The sequence below is a fragment of the Martes martes genome (genome assembly GCF_963455335.1).
Source record: "Martes martes genome assembly, chromosome: 7".
Lineage (NCBI taxonomy): Eukaryota > Metazoa > Chordata > Mammalia > Carnivora > Mustelidae > Martes > Martes martes.
The window spans coordinates 22419190-22441609 of record NC_137894.1 but is presented as its reverse complement, the minus strand read 5'-3'; the positions used below and the strand labels follow the sequence as shown (position 1 = coordinate 22441609).

At 42.8% G+C, this 22420-nt stretch overlaps 1 protein-coding gene across 1 annotated transcript; it reads right to left on the bottom strand.

Moving 5' to 3' along the window:
• Positions 1-300: 300 nt before the first annotated feature.
• Positions 301-870, bottom strand: LOC308346081 (rRNA-processing protein FCF1 homolog; the record flags this gene model as incomplete). Its single annotated transcript, XM_080808684.1, is given in 3 exon segments — positions 301-381; positions 385-393; positions 397-870. Coding segments are annotated over 3 exon segments (540 nt in total). The 5' UTR covers positions 847-870.
• Between the last annotated feature and the right edge of the window lie 21550 nt (positions 871-22420).

The following is a 22420-nucleotide window of genomic DNA, read 5'->3' as shown; positions in this document are numbered from 1 at the left end:
AATTGTTGGCACATAGTTGCTCATAATATGTTCTTAAAATTGTCTGTATTTCTTTTTTTTTATATGAGCAATCATCTGATTTGTTTAAAAAATGCAACAATATTTAAAATGATATAAAATAACAATTTCAAAAGAATACCAAAAAGTGAGTGTATTTAACCATACTCAGCTCATAACAGGAAAAGGGTAAGAAGAATAATTCATGCTATAGCATGTTGCTAATATGAACTGGCAACAGAAAAATTTGGTAAAGGAAGGCAGAGGAACTTCTTCTTTTAAGAATTAGAACCTAAGGGCTCCTTAATCATCTGGCATCCACTCCATGTTGTACCTATGGTTAGAAATGTAAATGATGGGAACTCCAGGGATCTTCCAGATCCTTCATTGAAGGTCTCAGTCAACTGTGGCCACAATGTAACACTTGTGCTGAGTTACTTTCTGCACTAAGCAGTCATCTGTATAGGTTCCTTTGTGCGTGCATGGTAATCGTTCAAATCTTGGATCTTTGGCAATCCTTAGAGACACTCGATACTTCTGCCCCAATTTCTCAATTTCAGCCATTACACAGTCAGTTATACAAGGGATACACTTGGCATAAAGACAGTCTATCATTGACTGTACTAAGTCAAGTTTGGCTTTAATGGAAAAGTTCATAAAGTTGGTATAAACCAGGATGTGGTAAAGTGGGCCCAGCTGTGTGTTATATTGGAAGAATAAGCAGGAAGGATGTTGGGGGACTTCTCTTTCCTTGAGTGCACTGGGATCTTTCTTTTCTTTTCTTTTTTTAGGTTTTACTCTATCCTTTTCTTTAAGCTTCTGATCTTGGAGACTAAGCATTCGTTTCATAGTTTCATACTTCCTTACTTTCTTTTGCTTCCCTATGTTCACGACGTACTCTTGTTTCTTCCCTAAAATTGTCTGTATTTCTTTGGTGTTTGTCTTGATCTCTCCCCTTTCTTCATGATTTTATTAATTTTGGTACTTTCTCTTCTCTTTTGAATAAGTCTGGCCAGGGGTTTATCAATCTTATTAATTCTTTTTTTTTAAAGATATTATTTATTTGACAGAGAGAGAGTAGGCAGAGGCAGGCAGAGAGAGAGGAGGAAGCAGGCTCCCGGCTGAGCAGAGAGTCTGATGTGGGGTTCCATTCCAGGACCTTGGGTTCATGACCAGAGCCAAAGGCAGAGGCTTTAACCCACTGAGCCACCCAGGCACCCCTCGATCTTATTAATTCTTTCAAAGAACCAGCTTCTAGTTTCATTGATCTGTTCTGCTATTGGATTCTATTTCATTGAGTTCTTGCTATAGTCTTTATTATTTCTCTTCTCCCGCTTGGTTTAGGCTTTATTTGATCTTCTTTCTCCAGGTACTTTGGGTATAAGGTTAGCTGGTGTATTTGGTATTTTTCTAATTTTTTTGAGAGAGGCTAATACTATAATGTACTTCCCTCCTTAGGACTGCCTTTGCTGAATCTTGGAGGTGTTGAAAAAAATGTGTTTTTATTCTCATTAATTTCCATGAATTTTTAAAATTCTTTTAAAAATTTCCTGGTTGACTCATTCAATCCTTAGCTGGATGCTCATTAACTTCCATGTGTTTGAGTTCATTCCAAATTTCCTGTTGTTATTGAGTTTGAGTTTCAAAGTATTATAGTCTGAAACTATGCAAGGAATAATTTCAATCTTTAGGTATTGTTTAAGATTTGATTTGTGACACAGTATGTGATATATTTTAGATAAAGTTCCCTGTGCTTTCAAGAAGAATGAGTATTCTTTTGATTTAGGATGGAATATTCTGTGTATATCTGTGAAGTCCTTCCTGTTCAGTGTGTCACTCAGAGCCCTTGTTTCCTTGTTGATTTTCCACTTAGGTGATTTGTCCATTTCTGTGAGTAGGGTTTTGAAGCTCTTATTATTAATGTATTATTATTAATGTGTTTCTTTACTTTGGTCATTAATTGGTTTATATAGTTCACTGATCCCATACTGGGGGCATAAATATTTATAATTTTTAGAGTTTCTTGTTGGATAGACCTTTTTTTTTTATGTTGACTATATGTTGAAATGGTTGTATTTTATTTTTTTTTATTTTTTTTAAATTTTTTAATTTATTTTCAGCGTAACAGTATTCATTGTTTTTTCACCACACCCAGTGCTCCATGCAATCTGTGCCCTCCCTAATACCCACCACCTGGTTCCCCCACCCTCCCACCCCGCCCCTTCAAAACCCTCAGGTTGTTTTTCAGAGTCTATAGTCTCTCATGGTTCACCTCCCCTTCCAATTTCCCTCAACTCCCTTCTCCTCTCCATCTACCCTTGTCCTCTATATTATTTGTTATGCTCCACCAATAAGTGAAACCATATGATACTTGACTTTCTCTGTTTGACTTATTTCACTCAGCATAATCTCTTCCAGTCCCGTCCATGTTGCTACAAAAGTTGGGTATTCGTCCTTTCTGATGGAGGCATAATACTCCATAGTGTATATGGACCACATCTTCCTTATCCATTCATCTGTTGAAGGGCATCTTGGTTCTTTCCACAGTTTGGCGACCGTGGCCATTGCTGCTATAAACATTGGGGTACAGATGGCCCTTCTTTTCACTACATCTCTATCTTTGGGGTAAATACCCAGCAGTGCAATTGCAGGGTCATAGGGAAGATCTATTTTTAATTTCCTGAGGAATCTCCACACTGTTCTCCAAAGTGGCTGCACCAGTTTGCATTCCCACCAACAGTGTAAGAGGGTTCCCCTTTCTCCACATCCTCTCCAACACACGTTGTTTCCTGTCTTGCTAATTTTGGCCATTCTAACTGGTGTAAGGTGGTATCTCAATGTGGTTTTGATTTGAATCTCCCTGATGGCTAGTGATGATGAACATTTTTTCATGTGTCTGGTAGCCATTTGTATGTCTTCATTGGAGAAGTGTCTGTTCATATCTTCTGCCCATTCTTTAGTATGATTATCTGTTTTGTGTGTGTTGAGTTTGAGGAGTTCTTTATAGATCCTGGATATCAACCTTTTATCTGTACTGTCATTTGCAAATATCTTCTCCCATTCCGTGGGTTGCCTCTTTGTTTTGATGACTGTTTCTTTTGCTGTGCAGAAGCTTTTTATCTTGATGAAGTCCCAGAAGTTCATCTTTGCCTTTGTTTCCTTCGCCTTTGGAGACATATCTTGAAAGAAGTTGCTGTGGCTGATATCAAAGAGGTTACTCCCTATGTTCTCCTCGAGGATTCTGATGGATTCCTGTCTCACGTTGAGGTCTTTTATCCATTTCGAGTTTATCTTTGTGTACGGTGTAAGAGAATGGTCAAGTTTCATTCTTCTACATACAGCTGTCCAGTTTTCCCAGCACCATTTATTGAAGAGACTGTCTTTTTTCCACTGGATATTTTTTCCAGAAATCAGTGGCTTTCTTATACACTAACAATGAAAATACAGAAAGGCAAATTAGAGAATCGATTCCATTTACTATAGCACCAAAAACCATAAGATACCTCGGAATAAACCTAACCAAAGAGGTTAAAGATCTGTACTCGAGGAACTACTTAGAGCAGAGATCAACGAGGTAGAAACCAGAGATACAGTAGAACGTATCAACGAAACTAGAAGCTGGTTTTTTGAAAGAATCAATAAGAGCGATAAACCATTGGCCACACTAATCCAAAAGAAAAGAGAGAAAGCCCAAATTAATAAAATTAAGAATGAAAAGGGAGAGATCACAACTAACACCAAGGAAGTAGAAACAATCATCAGAAGCTATTATCAACAGTTATATGCCAATAAGCTAAGCAACCTAGATGAAATGGATGCATTCCTGGAAAACTATAAACTCCCAAAATTGAACCAGGAAGAAATTGACAACCTGAATAGACCGATATCTAGTAACGAGATTGAAGCAGTGATCAAAAACCTCCCAAAAAACAAGAGCCCAGGACCTGACGGATTCCCTGGGGAATTCTATCAAACTTTCAAAGAAGAAATAATACCTATTCTCCTGAAGCTGTTTCAAAAAATTGAAGCAGAAGGAAAACTTCCAGACTCTTTTTATGAAGCCAGCATTACCCTGATCCCCAAACCAGGCAAAGATCCTACCAAAAAGGAGAATTTCAGACCGATATCACTGATGAATATGGATGCTAAGATTCTCAACAAGATCCTAGCAAACAGGATCCAACAGCACATTAAAAAGATTATCCACCATGACCAGGTGGGATTCATCCCTGGGTTACAAGGATGGTTCAACATTCGCAAATCAATCAATGTGATAGAACAAATCAATAAGAGAAGAGAGAAGAACCACATGATCCTCTCCATTGATGCAGAAAAAGCTTTTGACAAAATCCAGCATCCGTTCCTGATTAAAACGCTTCAAAGTATAGGGATAGAGGGAACATTCCTGAACTTCATCAAATCTATCTATGAAAAACCCACAGCAAATATCATCCTCAATGGGAAAAAGCTTGCAGCCTTCCCATTGAGATCAGGAACACGACAAGGATGCCCACTCTCACCACTCTTGTTCAACATAGTATTAGAAGTCCTAGCAACAGCAATCAGACAACAAAGAGAAATAAAAGGTATCCAGATTGGCAAGGAAGAAGTCAAACTCTCTCTCTTCGCAGATGACATGATTCTTTATATGGAAAACCCGAAAGACTCCACCTCCAAACTACTAGAACTCATACAGCAATTCAGTAATGTAGCAGGATACAAAGTCAATGTCCAGAAATCAGTGGCTTTCTTATACACTAACAATGAAAATACAGAAAGGCAAATTAGAGAATCGATTCCATTTACTATAGCACCAAAAACCATAAGATACCTCGGAATAAACCTAACCAAAGAGGTTAAAGATCTGTACTCGAGGAACTACAGAACACTCCTAAAAGAAATTGAAGAAGACACAAAAAGATGGAAGACCATTCCATGCTCTTGGATGGGAAGAATAAACATCGTTAAAATGTCTATACAGAACACTCCTAAAAGAAATTGAAGAAGACACAAAAAGATGGAAGACCATTCCATGCTCTTGGATGGGAAGAATAAACATCGTTAAAATGTCTATACTGCCCAGAGCAATCTATACTTTTAATGCCATTCCAATCAAAATTCCACCAGTATTTTTCAAAGAGCTGGAGCAAATAATACTAAAATTTGTATGGAATCAGAAGAGACCCCGAATTGCTAAGGAAATGTTGAAAAACAAAAATAAAACTGGTGGCATCACGTTACCTGATTTCAAGCTTTACTACAAAGCTGTGATCACCAAGACAGCATGGTACTGGCATAAAAACAGACACATGGACCAGTGGAACAGAGTAGAGAGCCCAGATATGGACCCTCAACTCTATGGTCAAATAATCTTTGACAAAACAGGAAAAAATATCCAGTGGAAAAAAGACAGTCTCTTCAATAAATGGATAGACCTTTTAAGTATGATATAGAGTCCCTCTTCAATGCTTGTTGCAGTCTTTGGTTTAAAATTTAGTTTGTCTTATATGAGGATTGCTACCCCAGTTGATTTTGAGGTCCATTAGCATGGTAAATATTTCTCCACATCCTCAGTTTCAGTATGGAGGTGACTTTAGGTCTAAAATTAGTCTCTTATCGATAGCATAAGAATGGGTCTTGCTTTTTTACCAATATGATACCTTGTGTTTTTTGATTGGAGCATTTAGCCTGTTTATATTCAGAGCAACTACTGAAAAATATGGATTTAGTGTAATTGTATTACCTGTAAAGTCCCTCTTTCTGTAGATTTTCTCCTCTTTTTTTCTGGTCTAGGTTACTCTTGGGACCTCTCTTTTCTTAAAGAATCCCCCTTAATATTTCTTGCAGGGCTGGCTTGGTACTCACATATTCTTTCAGTTTCTGTCTGTCCTGGGATCTCTATCTCTTCTTCCATTCTGAATGACAGCCTTGCTAGATAATGAATTCTTGGCTGCATGCTCTTGTCATTTAGTTCCCTGACTATATCATGCCAGCACTTTCTGGCCTGCCAGGTTTCTGTGGATAGGTCTGATATTAGTCTGATGTTTCTCTCTCTGTACATAAGGAATCTCCTGTCTTGTGCTGCTCTCAGGATAGCCTCTTTTTCTCTTAAATTAGCAAGCTTCACTGTTACATGTCAGGGTGTTGATCTATTTCTAGTGATTTTGGGAGAGGTCCAGTCTGTTTCTTGGACATGAATTTCCATTTCCTTCCCCAGATTAGCAAAGTTCTCAGTTATGATTTGCTCAAATATTCCTCTGGCCTTCTCCCACTCTTCTCCCTCAGGCACACCAATAATTTTGACATCTGTTCATTTTAAAGGATTGTTAAATTATCAAAGTCTTTCTTCGTGGACTCTGAGTTTTCTTTCTTGCTTTTCCTCAACTTCCTTCCTTTCTATCAGCCTGACTTGTACATCACTTATTCTGTCTTCTGCCTCATTCACCCTAGCTGTAAGAGCATCTATTTTACTTATTTATTTATTTTTATTTTTAACCAGTTTATTTTTTTAAATTTAATTGTATTTTTTTCAGTGTTCCAAGATTCATTGTTCATGCACCACACCCACTTTTCCATGTAATATGTTCCCTCCTTAATACCCACCACCAGGCTCACCAAACCTCCCTCCCCCAAAACCCTCAGTTTGTTTCTCAGAGTCCACAGTCTCTCATGGTTCATCTCCCCTTCTGATTTCTCTCAACGCATATCTCTCCAACTCCCAATGTCCTCCGTGTTATTCCTTATGCTCCACAGGTAAGTGAAACCATATGATAATTGACTCTCTCTGCTTGACTTATTTCACTCAGCATAGTCTCCTCCAGTCCATCCATGTTGACAAAAAGTTGGGTATTCATCCTTTCTAATGGCGGTATAATATTCCATTGTATATATGGACCATATCTCTATTTTTGGGGTAAATACCCAGTAGTGCAATTGCAGGGTCATAAGGTAGCTCTATTTTTAATTTCTTAAGGAATCTCCACACTGTTTTCCAACATGGCTGCACCAACTTGCATTCCCACCAACACTGTGAGAGGGTTCCCCTTTCTCCACATCCTCTCCAACATTGAATTTTTGAATAGAGCAACTAAAACAGTGAAATCAAAACCTTACTAATCAGGGACACCTGGATGGCTCAGTGGGTTAAGCCTCTGACTCAATCTCCGCTCAGGTCTTGATCTCAGGGTCATGAGTTCAAACCCTGTCTTGGGCTCCATTCTAGCATTAAGCCTACTTAAAAACAAAACAAAATAAAACAAAACCCTATTAATCAAAGAATAATTGAAGAAACTGTATGTTTAGACTCAAAAAGAAAAAAAAAAGAAGAAGTGTAAAAACGATGATAACCACAATTGTCTTTCTGATTGTTGACATAAATTTCTAATAAAATGTGTGCATTTCCCTGGAGATACTGATTAGATCTCATTTCAGCACTTAGAGATTCTCTACTGTCTTTTATGCTTTTTTCAAACTCAGCTATTAACTTTATAATTGCTATACTGAATTTCATCTATGATATCTTATGTCCATATTGATGATTAGCTCTGTAGCAGAGAGCATTAGCTCTGTTTTTTTTTTTCTTTTGTGGTATAAATTCCTCCTTCTAGTCATTATTTCCAGAGAATGATGGGTGAGTGAGTGAGCAGAGCCCAAAATATCAACCCTGACCCAAGCACAATACACTCTAGACAACTCTGAAATGATCAGAAACTAAAACAGAAAAACAAAAAGCAGAACAAACAAGAAAAAGAAAAAAAAAAGTGTGGGGGACAGAGAGAGACTGTCTATGGACTATTTGTCCATACAGTGGACAAAGCCTTTGTTCCTGATTGAATTTTGGTCCATGTGTTAGAAGACACTACCTCCCAAAATTGCAAAGAAAGAAAACTTATCTATATACAAAATTAAAATTAAATATTGTGAAAAAAGGAATAAATGAAGAATATAGCTATTATATGTAGATGTAAAAACTAAAAGTTAAAATGCAACTTAAAACATAAGCTGGTAAAATAAGAAATTAGCTGAAATGGGAGAAAGGTTAAAAAAATGGAAAATTTTAGACTAAAAAATAACCGAATCCTGAGACCATACCTCAAGCTCAATATAGTATTTCCCCTGGTGCTGGAGTTTTACAGCCTTGTGGGATGTATCACTTAGTTTGCTCCTATACTTACAGATTGTCTTCTGGAAGCCAGTTGTGCTGCTTCTCAAGTATCTTTGCCTTGGTAGAGTTGCACCACTCCTTGCCAGGGGGATGGGTTCAGTCTAAGCTGTTCCTCTATGTGGCTTTTGTCCTCTGTAGGCTTTCAGCGCCTCTTTAGAGGGTCAGAATAATATGGCCATGCCCTGATCTCTGACCTTGAGCCAACAGATTTTGGTTCCCCCCTCTTCAATAAACCCTGTGGGACAAATAGTCTTCACCTCTGTGTATGCCAAATTCTGCAGATTCTTGCAGTGTATGCCTACTCTAATCTTCCTGAGGGGAATCTGAGGGACCCACACCCATCACTGCACTTTGTGTGGCTTGGGACTGAGAGTGGTTGCAGGCTCATGTGAGTACCCAGCTCCACTGCTCCCGGGCCTTGGCTGGGTGTTGCCCTACTATCCTTTTGAGGCCGTTACTGTCCTGAGAACTATTGCCTGGTCTTGGGAGTGTTGTACCTGAGTTTTCACATCTGAGAGACCATCAAGGAGCCAACACTGATGCAATCACATGAGGGTTTATTTAACAAGCTTAAGCTTGGGCCCAAGTATTCCCGACACAGCAGAGTAGGGACTTGGACCCTGAGCTTATTTAAGGCAGGGGTATTTATGGGTTCCTGTTACTAAAGCAGGGTAGGGGTTTTTGCAACCAAAGCAGGGCGGGGGTTCTTGTTACTAAAGCAGGGTGGGGGTCTCTGGAACTAAAGCAAGGTGGGGCTTCCTGTTACTGAAGCAGGGTGGGGGTCTCTGGAACCAAAGCAGGGTGGGGGTTCTTGTTACTAAAGCAGAGTGGGGGTCCTTAGAACTAAAGTAAAGTAGGGGAAAGTTCAGCCCTTGGGCACAGGGGTCTGAGACGGCTGCCAAAGCTAAGATGGCTGTACTTATGCTAAGGCTAAACCTGAGGTGGGAAAGCCTTAATTTTTTCTCGGCCTCCACATTTCCCCCTCTCAGAGGAACCTAAGGAAGAACCCAATCATGGGTCCAGGCTGGTCTCAGCAACAAGGTCCGGTGGTTGGTATTGCTGTCTGAGTACCATGAGCTGAACTGTACTGACTCTGTCTTTGACAAAAGTAAGCAACATTAGTGGGGTAAGTGAGAATGGCACAGTCTTAGCTTTAGGGGATTGTCCTTGTTGGGCTGACTTTTCCATTCTGGGACGAAGTCCTTGAGAATGGCGTGTGGGTCAGCTGGCCGGATGTGGGTGTAATGGACCGAAGGAGTAATCCCGTCGACCTTGAGAGCAGTGGGAGTGGTCAGGATCATGATGTAGTGTCCCTTCCAGTGTGGTTGAAGTGTCTGGTGTTGGTATCTCCGGATGTACACCCAGTCACCCAGCTGATATCAATGGGGGTCTGGGTGTGGCCCAGTCTCGTAGAGGGCCCTCAGCTTAGGCCACACCTGTTCATGGGTTTGTTGTAACGTTTGGAGGGAGAAAAGGAGTTGGTGATCATCAAACTCAGCAAGCACCTCAGATTTTAAATTGGGAATAATAGGTGGAGGAATACCGAACATGATCTCGTAAGGGGTAAGTCCCATCTTATATGGGGAGTTCCACACCCTATATAGGGTGAAGGGGAGGAGAGTCACCCAATCCCTGCCAGTCTCCAAGGCTAATTTAGTCATGGTCTCTTTTAATGTTCTGTTCATCCTCTCTACCTGTCCTGAGCTTTGGGGCCTATATACGCAATGTAATTTCCAATCTGCTCCAAGTACTAGTGCCACTCCCTGTGTTACCTTAGACATGAATCCTGGTCCGTTGTCTGATCCAATCTTAACAGGAAAACCATACCTCGGTAAGATGTCTTCCAGCAGTTTCTTGGTCACAGTCTGTAGGGTTTCATGTTTGGTGGGAAATGCTTCTGTCCATCCTGAAAAAATACCTACAAATACCAGTAAATACCTCTATCTGTATTTTCCAGGTTTTATCTCGGTGAAGTCCACTTCCTAGTAGGTTCCTGGGTGGTCCCCCTGGAGCCAGGTTCCAGAGTTAGATCCATGGGTGGTGGCATTAGTTAATTGGCATGCGTGGCAGCTTGCCACAATCTGTTCGATCTTTGATCAAGAGTCTTTGATAGTGATCTTTGCATGTAGCACCAAGTCTTCCATTTTTTTTTTTTTTTGTTCCCATGTGTGTACTCCTGTGCGTTTTGGATAGGAGTCGCTGTCCCAGTTCCTCTGGTAGGATTATGCTGCTATCTGCAGCTCTCCACCAGCCATGTAGGCATTGTGTCCCGGGCAGACGCCTAATCCATTGTAAGTCTGTGTCAGTGTAGTTGGGGTTGTCTGGCAAGCTCAGTGCTCCTGGATCAGGCAGTGTGGTCACTAAGACACGGTCCACTGAAAGAGCTGCCTCTTTTGCCTTTAAGTCGGCCAGCCTATTTCCCCTGACCACTGGTGTGTCTGCTTTTTGATGTCCTAGACAATAGATAATGGCCAGTGTCTTAGGCAGCCAGAGGGCCCTTAGGGGCTCGAGGATTTCTGCCTTGTTTTTAATAGTCTTTCCTTCTACTGTTAAGAGCCCTCTTTCTCTATAAATGGCTCCATGGATGTGGGCTGTGGCAAAGGCGTACCTGCTATCATTATAGATGTTTATCCTCTTGCCTGCTCCCATTGTTAGTGCCTTGGTTAGTGCAATCAGTTCTGCATGTTGGGCAGAAGTCCCAGCCACCAACAGTTCCGCCCAGACAGTCTCTGTCTCTGTGGTCACATTTGCCCCCGCATACCTGATTCCTTCCTGGACAAAGTTACTGCCATCTGTATACCAGGTATCATCTGCATTTGGCAGTGGTTGGTCCTGGAGATCGGCTCTGACTCCATGCACCTGAGCCAGGATTTCTTGGCAGTCATGTGTGGGGGGGTCCCCATCAGGGTTAGGGAACGGTGTCGCTGGGTTTAGGGCTGTTGGTGCCTGGAACAAAATTCTGGTAGAGTTCAAAAGCAAGCTCTGGTAATGGGTCAAGCAGGCATTGTTGATCCATCGGTCCGGAGGTTGTTTGAGTACCCTTTCAATGGCATGTGTGGTAGTGATGTATAGTTCCTGCCCCATAGTCAGCTTATCTGCATCTTTAACCATGGTGGCCACTGCAGCAATGATTTTTAAACATGGAGGCCATCCAGCAGCCATGGCATCTAATTTCTTTGAGAGGTATGCCACCAGTCTCTTCCAGGGGCCCATGTATTGAATTAGGAATCCCTTTGCCACCCCTTCCTTTTCATCCACGTAAAGATGGAAGGGCTTAGTCAGATCAGGCAGCCCGAGTGCCGGGACCAAAAGCAAGGCTTGTTTAAGGTCATTGAGGTCTTTGTCCATGGCCTCAGTCCATACAAAGTCCTGTTTTTGTTTTGTGGCCTCGTAGAGGGGCTTAGTTATGGCAGCAAAACCTGGGATCCACAATCTGCAGAACCCAGCCGACCCTAGGAATTCACTTACCTGGTGGATGTTTCGAGGCTATGGGAGTCTCATGACGGTCTCCTTCCGTGCATCCGTTAACCATCTTTTTTCATCTTTTAATTTGTACTCCAGGTAGCTCACCTCCATTCTGCAGATCTGGGCCTTCCTAGCTGAAGCCCAGTATCCCAGAGTTGCTATCGTTTGGAGCAAGTCCTTGGTGCCTTGTAGGCATGTTTCCTGGTTCTCTGCTGCCAACAGGATATCATCTACATATTGTAATAAACTCAGATTAGGGTGTTTGGCACGGAACTCACCTAAGTCTTCGTGCAGTGCCTCGTCGAAGATGGTGAGCGAATTCTTGAATCCTTGCGGTAGTTGAGTCCAGGTGAGTTGGGCATTGATGCCCTTCTCCGGGTCCGCCCATTCAAAAGTGAAGAGGTCTTGGCTCTTTGGGGCCAAGGGCAAGCTGAAAAAGGCATCCTTTAGGTCTAGCACTGTATACCAAGTCTTGTCTGGGGGCAAGGTGGAGAGGAGGGTATAGGGGTTTGGGACCATAGGGTGCATGTCCATCACCCATTGGTTAACTTCCCTCAAGTCCTGGACTGGTCTATAATCATTAAAGTGTAGCTTTTGTACTGGCAGCAGGGAAGTGTTCCATGCCGACTGACAAGGCCGCAGTATGCCTGAGTCTAGCAGTCGCCAGATGTGTGGGATGCTCCCCGTCCATGCTGTGAGAGGCATGGGGTATTGGCGGACTCTGACTGATTCTGCTCCTGGCTTTAGTTCAATGTATATTGCTGGCCGATGTTGGGCCAATCCCATTCCCCCAGTTTCTGCCCATGCTTGGGGAAACTCCTGCAACCAGTGGTCATTGTCGGTCATTGGTTCTGGGGGCGTTTGGTGAAGATGATATTCATCCTCCAGGTTCATGACAAGCACCTGGATCGGGTGTCTCTCTTTATCCAGAATCTTTGCCCCTTCAGGGTGGAAACTAATTTGGGCTCTCATCTTGATGAGTAGGTCCCAGCCTAACAGGGGGTAGGGGCACTCAGGAATGACCATGAAGGAGTGGGTTACCCAGCCCACACTGAGATCCATTGTTCTTCGGGTAGTCCGTGAATATTGTTTAGTGCCTGTGGCCCCCTGTACCCATGAGGTCTTCTTCTTTGCCAACTTCCCTTGAGGTTGTAGCAAGACAAAGTGCTGTGCCCTGGTGTCTACTAGGAATTTAATTGGTTGTCCCTGCACTTTAAGGGTTACCCTGGGCTTGGGGAGGGTTGCCAAGCCCTGACTCCCCTAGTCATCTAACTCTTCGACCTCCAAGATAGTAGTGGAGGCCTTTGGTCTTTTGTTGGGGGTTCCTTTAACCAGGGGCAGACCCTTGCCCAGTGGCCTTCTTTCCTGCAATAATCACACTGGTTTCTATTCAGTTTGGGGCATTCTCAGTGGGGGCCGTCCCTCTTACCTTCTCCTGAAGCCAGCTTCTTGAGATGTCTCTGTTTTTCATGTGGGTCATCCATGGTCATGGCCAGTAGGATCTCAGCCAGGTTCCGAGTCTGACAGTCACTTATCCTAGCCTGTTGCTCCTCCAGGGTCTCTCTGTTATTGTAGACTCTTTCTGCCACCACTATCAGATCCTGTAGGCTCTTCTCTCCTAGTCTTTCTACCCTCTGTAATTTCCTTTTAATATCTGGAGTGGCTTGGTTAACAAAAGCCATAACTATGGCAGCTTTGGTCTCTGGGGCCTCTGGATTCATAGGGGTGTACTGTCTGAACGCCTCTATGATCCTTTCTAGGAATTCTGCCAGATTCTCACCTTTACCCTGTTTTACATCATATACCTTGGCCAGATTGGTAGGCTTCCATGCTGCAGCCTTGACACCTGCCATTAGAGTCTGGCGGTAGACCCGGAGCCTCTCCTTACCTTCTGCTGAGTTGTAGTCCCAAGTGGAACAAGACAAGGGGAAAGCTGCATTTATGAGATCAGAGTTCTGAGTTGGCTGTCTGTCATCACCCAGGATGGACTTCTGGGCTTCCACCTGGATTCGCTCTCTTTCCTCAGTGGTAAGGAGGACCTGCAAGAGCTGCTGACAGTCATCCCAGGTGGGCTGATGGGTGAAAAGAACAGTATCCAAAAGACCAATCAGATCTTTTGGGTTATCAGAGAACTTTGAATGTTGAGTTTTCCAATTGCATAAATCACTAGTAGAGAATGGCCAATATAACATTGGTTGTCCCCCTGTTTCGTCGGGGGGGTCCCATGGCATGGAGGGGAAGGGCAGTGGACTCGATGGGTCCGTCCACATGTCCCTGCCGTCGGCCCATGCATGGGGGCCCCTGCTTCTGGGAGGGGGGGTGGCACTCCCTCGACAGCCCCTGATGCCTCTGCTGGAGGGGCAGACTGGGGGGGGAGACATGGTAGGGTGGCAGAAAAATCAGGTCCTCTGTGGGAGTGTCCTGGAAGTCCAGGTAAAGCGGAGTCTTTGGTTTGGACTCTGCTTTCTTGTTAGACGTAAGAGTTGGTTACTGCAGGGCCAGGATCTTGGGTGTAGGTCTGCTTCAGGAGGGAGAAAAGGTTTAAGCCAGGAGGGAGAATTTTCTATCATGTCTTGCCAGACCAATATATAAGGTATTTGGTCAGGGTAGCCGTGTGGTTTTTCTCTGAAGATGACGGCCTTAACCTGTAGGATAATAGGCAGTTGAAAGGTTCCCTCCTGGGGCCATTTTACATTAAAAACTGGCCACTCAGACATGCAGAAAGTCCGAAACTTTCCCTTTTGTACACCTGTGCTCAGATTACGAGCTCTCTCCCTGACGTCCAAGAAGTGGTTAATCATCAGGGACAGAGGGGTAGTCTGTGTCTGTCCCATCATGCCTTCAGTCCACAACAAGGCACATACACTTACAATTAACGAGAACACACTCACACAGACAAATGATCTGGCATGGCTGCAAAGACAAGACTGAAAGGAAGTTAAGGGAGAATCCGACCGCAATGGCAGCTGGCTCTCCTCACAGATGAGGATCTTGTCCTCCAGGCAGGGGTAAGGGACATCTCTTCCAAAGAGGCAAGGGACGTCTCTTCCAAAAATCCCCATAAACTTAACAGACAGCACAACAGACAACAAAAACAAGACGCCTGACTGCCTAGGGGGACTCGAACCCCCTGGCTGACTTGGGGGACCACGAACCCCCTGGTGACCAGCTAGGGGCACTCTAACCCCCTGAAACGGCAGGGGACTTGAAGCCCCTGCGGGGGCAAGGGATGTCTCCCAAGACCCCTGGTCGACGGCCTGCCACGCATCCGCTTGAGCCAATGTTGACCCAGATACAAGTTGGAATTCCTACGGGTAAAAATGCAGATTGGAGCTCCCAAAGTATGCACGCATATAGATGAAAATGAGTGCACTCACTAGCTGGCACAAGACCCTCCGGGTTGGGGTCCTTGGAGTCTCCCAGATCTCGGTGGAACCTCCAAATGTTGTACCCGAGTTTTCGTGTCCAAGAGACCACCAAGGAGCTGACACTGATGCAATCACAGGAGGGTTTATTTAACAAGCTTAAGCTTGGGCCCAAGTACACCCAAATCACCGGAGTAGGGACTTGGACCCTGAGCTTATTTAAGGCAGGGGTATTTATGGGTTCCTGTTACTAAAGCAGGGTAGGGGTTTCTGGAGCCAAAGCAGGGTGGGGCTTCCTGTTACTAAAGCAGGGTGGGGGTCTCTGGAACCAAAGCAGGGTGGGGGTTCTTGTTACTAAAGCAGGGTGGGGGTCCTTAGAACTAAAGTAAAGTAGGGGAAAGTTCGGCCCTTGGGCACAGGGGTCTGAGATGGCTGCCGGAGCTAAGATGGCTGTACTTATGCTAAGGCTAAATGTGAGGTTGGAAAGCCTTAATTTTTCTCGGCCTCCACAGGGAATAGCCATTTGGACCTTCCTGGTGGATGGTTAATGGCTCATATGTTCTAGTCCTTTTCAGGGTGTTCACGCAGAGCTCAGTCACCCAACCAGCCTGGCTTGCAGTTTATGGTGACCTGAGCTGAGAGTTACCTCCTGGGTTCGCTGACCATAACCAGTTTCCCTGGTTATGGTGCTGCTTGGGCGCACTACCAGTTCAGGCACCTCTGTTCATTCTGTGTCTCCTGGGATCCTGAGACCACAATGACTCACCTAGAAAACTGCCCTTTTCATCTCCTCAGCCCCTTTCAGGAAGGGATGTTTTCACTGGAGAGTTCTAAGGGTTCTGATTTTGTGCTCCAGGGTTATATCACTTTCCAGTAGCCATATCTCCCCACAGATTCACCACTCTGCACCTCCTACCTTGCAAAAAGCAGTCATTTTTCTTCTTGTAGAGTTCCAGATATATTTTTTTTTACATCTCAAGCTGAATTTGTGGGTGTTCAGAATGTTTTGATAAATATCCAGCTAAATTCAAGGGACCAGATGAAACAAGGTCTCCTACTTGTCCCCCACTTTATCCATCTCCATACTGATTTTCCAGAGTGGCTATGCCAGTTTGCATTTCTGCCAGCAGTGTATGAGGGTTCCCCTTTCTCTGCATCCTCCCCAACATTTGTTGCTCAAGCATGGCAAGTATCCCTATGATTATTGCTTTAAATTCTCCATCAGGCAAGTTACTTATATGTTTCATTTAGATCTCTGGATGTGACATTATATAGTTCTTTCATTTGGGATGAAATAATCTGTCCTCACATTTTGTTTAAGTCTCTCTCTTCTTCTCTGTGTTAGACAAGTCCCTATGTATCCTACTTCTGAGAGTAATGGCTTTATGAAGAAGAGATCATATATTGTCAAGAGCCTGGAGTTTCAGAGTGCCTCTGGTGTGTGCTGCGTGCACTCTGCTGCTGTGTTTTGGCTGGTATTTCTTTCAGGCAAGTCATCTACAAAGGATCTCCTTTGCTGCAGTGTGCATTGTTTAGTCCTTGGCCAGAGGTGGTGTTTTTTAACTAGATGTGCTCGGGTCTGCTTGTTAAATAAGACCCAGTGCCTATTTTCACTAGAAATGGAGCTTTGTAGAACTCTCTGGTCTGTTGACATGGTGTGGTCAGGGACTTTTGCTGGTTTTCTGGGGGAGGGGGCCCACAACATTGGGACTGAGGCTTACTTACTGAGAAAGGCAGTACTGGCAGAGCACAGAGTTGTGGGACCCAGTGTAGACAGCTTGGGCAGCCAGTGTCAGTGTTGTGTTTTACTGGAGGTGGGAATCTCTGTGTTTATGCTGAGTGAGGTAGGGAAAGGGCACCAGTTAACTCTGTTTTTCCTCAACGAACATTCTCTGTGCTTCCTGCTCCTAGGAAAGGACTTTGAGAACAGCGAATAATCTCTCCCCTGTAAGTTCCCTGTGTGGCATTTTTCAGATTGCTCTTTCCATGCTGTATGCCTCCAGGTTGTCTCTCCTCATTCTCCCCAGAAACAGCACAGTGCCATGCAGCCTCTATCCCAGCCAACCCTGCTGAATTTTGAAACTCCAGGATTTAGGGGTGTGGTGATGGCAAAAGCCTGCACTGGTCTTCTTAGGGAGGGTCTTGCATGCTGGCACTGAAGGAGGTTTGTCCAAGAGGGGCAGCCACACATGACTGCAGGGGCTTGGGACCTGGATCAAGGAGGCTAGTCAGCTAGTGTCTGGGCTGAACTGCCCTGTGCAGATGAATCTGAACTTATGCTGAGGGTTGGGGGAGATGAAAGGCATCTTGTTAATGTTGCATCTCACCTATGAGGTCCAACAGGAGCAAATGGTTTCCCCTGTGTTTGCCCCAGGCATTTCTCAGATCTCTGTTTCTACCTACCCTCGGGTTGTTTGCTTACTTCTCTCCAGGAGTTGGGAAGTGCCCTCAGGGTTATATCCCAGCCAAGCCCACTTGTCCTCTAAAACTCCAGTCTTCAAGCTCCACAGGTTACAAGAATTCATGGAAATGAGCCCTCCTATTTTATCAGACAATGGCTTTGTGGAAATGTTCTTGTTGTGTGTTCTCCAGTGAGCCACCCCTGCCTGTGCCTTTCTCCAAGACCATGGCTTCCTCTCCTCTGCAGCAACCACTATGTATTTCTCTTCCAAATCATATCTCTGCACTTCTACCTTCTTTTATGTGGCTTCTTCTCTCAGTTTAGTTGTGGAGTTTGTTCTTTCATGCTTCAGGTTGATTTTTTGTGTATTTAGAATGATTTGATAGTTATCTAGTTGTGTTTGAGAGGAGATGAGCCTAGGGTTCTCCTACTGCACTGCCATTTTTGCTCCCCCTTCTCTAAACTCATGCTTTTATGGTCAATTAAACTGTAACACTAAGCAAGTATATACAATTTAAAAAGATAGACTTTTCAAAATGTGATGTTGGGAAAACTGGATTGTTATACACAATTGAAACTAAGCTACTTTCTTACACCATGTACAAAAATAAACTTAAAATGGATTAGAGACATAAATGTGAGAACTGAAATCATAAAATTTCTAGAAGAAAACATAGGCAATACTTTCCTTGACATTGGTCATAGAAATATTTTTCTAGATATATCTCCTCTGGCAAGGGAAACGACCAAAATTAAACTATTGGAACTACACCAAAATAAAAAGCTCTGCACAGTGAAAGAAACAAGGAACAAAATAAAAAGATAATCTACTGAATGGGAGAAGATATTTGTAAATGACATATCTGATAAGGGGTTAATATCCAAAATATATAAAGAATTTATGAAACAACACTAAAAAGCAAATAGTCTGACTAAAAATGGGCAGAAGACATAAAAAGATATTTTTTCAAAGAAAACACAGATGGTGAAGAGACTAATGAAAAAAATTGCTCTACCTCATTAATCATCATGGAAATGCAAATTAAAACCATAGTGGGATATCACTTTACACCTGTCATAGCTACAATAAAAAAAAAAAAGAAATAACAAGTATTGGTAAGGATGTGGAGAAAAAAGAATACTTGTGCACTGTTTTTGGTAATGAAATTGGTACAGCCAATGTGGAAACAGTATGGAGGTCTCTCAAAAAATAAAAAATAGAATTGGTATATGGTTCCACTACTGGCTATTTACCTGAATAAAATAAAAATACTAAATTAAAAAAGATATATGTACCCCTATGTTTATTGCAGCATTATTTACCATATTTACAATAAGCAAGATATAGACCCAAGTTTCCATCAGTAGATGAGTGGATAAAGAAGATGTGGGATATGTATATGTATATGTATATGTGTATGTATACACACACACACACACACACACACACACATATATATATATATTACTCAGTCATAAAAATTGAGATCTTATCATTTGCATTTGCCATTTGCAACAACATGGATGGACATAGAGGGTCTAATGCTAAGTGAAATGTACGTCAGATCTTGTCTAATGCTAAGTGAAATGTAAGTCAGAGAAGGTCAAATACTGTATGATTTCATTCATATATGGAATTTAAAAAACAACACAAAGAAAGAAATAAAAGGAGACAAACAATAAGATAGGCTCAAATACAGAGAACATAGTGCTATTTACCAGAGGGAATGTGGGGGGGGGATGGGTGAAGTAGATAAAAGATTACACTTACCTTGATGAGCACTGAGAAATGTATAGAATTGTTGAAACATTAGATTGTACAGTTGAAACTTATATAACATGCTATGTTAATTATACTTGAGTTAAAGAAAGCATTAAGATGAGGAAAGGGCAGCAGAGGTGATAGAAAGGGAGAAGGGTCACAGAAAAATAATGTCTCCCAATGATGTCATTAAAGTTCCAAATTATATTTAGTAAAATCATGCAACAAAAAATATACAGATTTGGTAGAACATATAACCACCAGGGATTCTACAAAGGGGTTTTCAGTCTTCTGAGAGGCTCCTATTTGTAAACTAGTTGTATTATATAGTTATCACCAGATTAAGTTGGGACTTCAACAGAACTTGTACTTTACTGGGATCTAATACTGCTATTTAGAGAAAAACCTAGGACTCTCAACTTTTTCTGTTTGTTAGGGATTATAACTAAGCGGTAGAGGTCACACAAAATATTAGGAATTGAAATATGTTCTGAGGACTTCAAAGGATAGTTGCTTGGGTTATGGCTTAGGAGTTGGATTCACCAAAGTATCCCTGATCAGTCAGAATTAAAGACAAAGTCTTCCAATTGTCTTCTTGCGGTCCTGGATGAGCTGTCTTGAGCTCCAACAATGATTTTACTTTATCCAGTTGTGACATTTTAACTATTAAGGAAAGTCATATTTTAAAGGGGTAAAATAGATTTTATTCAGGACTGTTGAAATAGAGGAAAATAAATCTTAGTATATAAACAGACTTAATCTCCCACTTTGGGCAGATTATAACTTATAGCCATGGAGACTGGTGGGTTTCAGTGCATAGAACATATTAAAAGGAAACATCAGGGTTAAGGGGCATCCTGACTAATGTGACCTTGCATGGTTATTTTCTGAATACAGGCCAAGTGACAGACATCATGTATGGATGGTGGAAAATGATAATCTTGATTAGATATTGAAGGTGATCAGACTTTGAGGATGAGAAGTCCTTGCTAAGCCATCTTAAAAAGGTTTATGCTATAAATTTTACAAGGAATTGTACAGATGATCCTAGGAAAAGTTTCAGGAGTTTGACTAAAGCTTGTTGAAGCAAGGAATCTCCATCACAACCAAGGGGAAATTTGACAACCACTCTATGACAGAGCTAAAGAGAGTCTGTCTGGAATACAGACAATCCTGTAGGGTGCCTCTTAGTATTACCATGCCCTATAATTGTGGTCAATGAAAAATTAGAACAACCAGATGCCAGCAGAACTAGTAACAGCCCAGAACTTTTCTGGGATAGAGGAAAAAAAAAAAAAAAAGATTTGAGTCAACTCGACAGGTAAAGAACCGCAGCAGCTGAGGTGCTGGCTGATGCAAAGTGAATTCATTAGAATAATATAAGGTAGGGGGACAAGATGGGGGGGAAGTAGGAGGAGGCGCCTTTTCAACCTGTACCCTAAAGTGAGCTGATTACCTACCAAAGAACTCCGATCACCCATGAAATCAGCCTGAGATCAGAATTAAACACGTCTGGATCTCTATGGGGGCCAGAAGACGCCAGTGGGCAGGTAAAGTGGAGTGGGAACGTCGGACTGATATCGGAAGATAAACAAAAGGGGGAGGGAGCCACCAGAGGCGACCGATTGGAAAATAATACCCCAATACGAGAGTGCCCTGCATCTGGGGACCAGCATTAACTTGGAGACTTGTTGAAAGCACTCAAAAGAGCAAAGGATCGCGCGGGGAAATTGTGGGAACCGGGGCGGCCAGGGACAGGGGCTTAAGTCCCCAGACCCAGGACAGCCTCCCCTGGCGCTGAGCCAGAGAGAGTGCGGCGGAGAAACCTGGTCTTTGTCCCTGAGCCGCCAGTGCGCCCGAGAACGGGTGGAGTCCGGCTCCCGTGAGGGGCTGGGAGCCACACCAGACGGCAGAACGCGCACCTTGCTGGAGATACACGCGCGCGTGCCTCACCCTCCCCTGAGAGAGGTGCACGAACGCCCAGCCTGGTGTTCCCGGACCCACGTGGCGATAGAGCCGATAGAGCTGGAGACGCTGCGCCCCAAACCCTCCCCTGGGAGAGGTGCGCGCAAGCCCGGCACTCTTAGCCCCAGCCAGCGGGAAAATCTCAGTGTGCGATCGCTGCTTGGAACCTCTCTGGCGGTCTGGAGCTGCCCAGACAGCCACCGCTGCCTTGGTTTTGCGTACAAGCAGGAGATCCTGTGTTCCCAGGGACCACGACTCAGAACCTGCTCTGCCAGCGGCCCAGCGGCTGCAGCACCTCCAGGGGAGCAGACTGAGGCTTCTCTCTGAGAGGGAGGTCGGGGTGCAGTTTTCTTTCCTCTAAACCTCCAAAAACCATCAAAAGCTGTCAAGGCGAGAGAACAGAAGTGAACAAACATAAAAACCTCCAGAGAACAAAAACCTGAAAAAACTGTTTTTCTCAGAGCCCACCCCCTTGAGGGGGTCGGGAGGACTTAACTCAGGGAACATCATTGACTGAAAACCCACGTGGCAGCCCCCTCCCCCAGAAAACAAATCAGGAAAGAAAAAAAAAAAAAGACTACAAGAGAACAACCACCACTACTTCATAGATACAACTTTTATTTTTAATTCTTTCCCAGTATTCTGGTTCATTTTTTTTTCTTTTTTTATATAGATAATTTTTTAACCTATTTACCATCACAGTGAGATGTCCAGTACATCAAATTCCATAATAAACTTCTAACCTGAATTTTTTTGATACATACACATGTGTTTTTCTTTTGCTTTTCTATTTTCTTAATTTTTAAAAAAAATTTTTAGTTTAGTTTAGTCCAGTTTATTCCTTTTTTATTTTTATTTTCTAATATTCATATAGAGTTAAACTTCAAGGTAACCCCCTTTCTCCAAGCAATGCTACCCCTATAGGTGAACCAATTTTTAATCCCCCTTTTTCTTAGGAAAGTTGAGTCCTTTAACAAAGATATCAAGATACATCCAGGAAGAATCAAAATAACCTTCCTCGCCCACACCGAGAATCTATAACCATGCTCCCATCTTTTTCTTCTGCCAGTGTCTCTGTGTATTTATGTTTGTCCTGATAGTATATAAATCTTACACTTGGGGTTCTTCTTGACAAGGCTCCTCCTTTTTTTGCTTATATATATATATATATACATATATATATATATATATATATATATACATATATATATATATTTTTTCTCTCATCATATACTTTTATCAGTCTTTTTGTTTGTCTGTTTTTGTTTGTATATGTCATAAATCTTACCCTGGGGCCCATT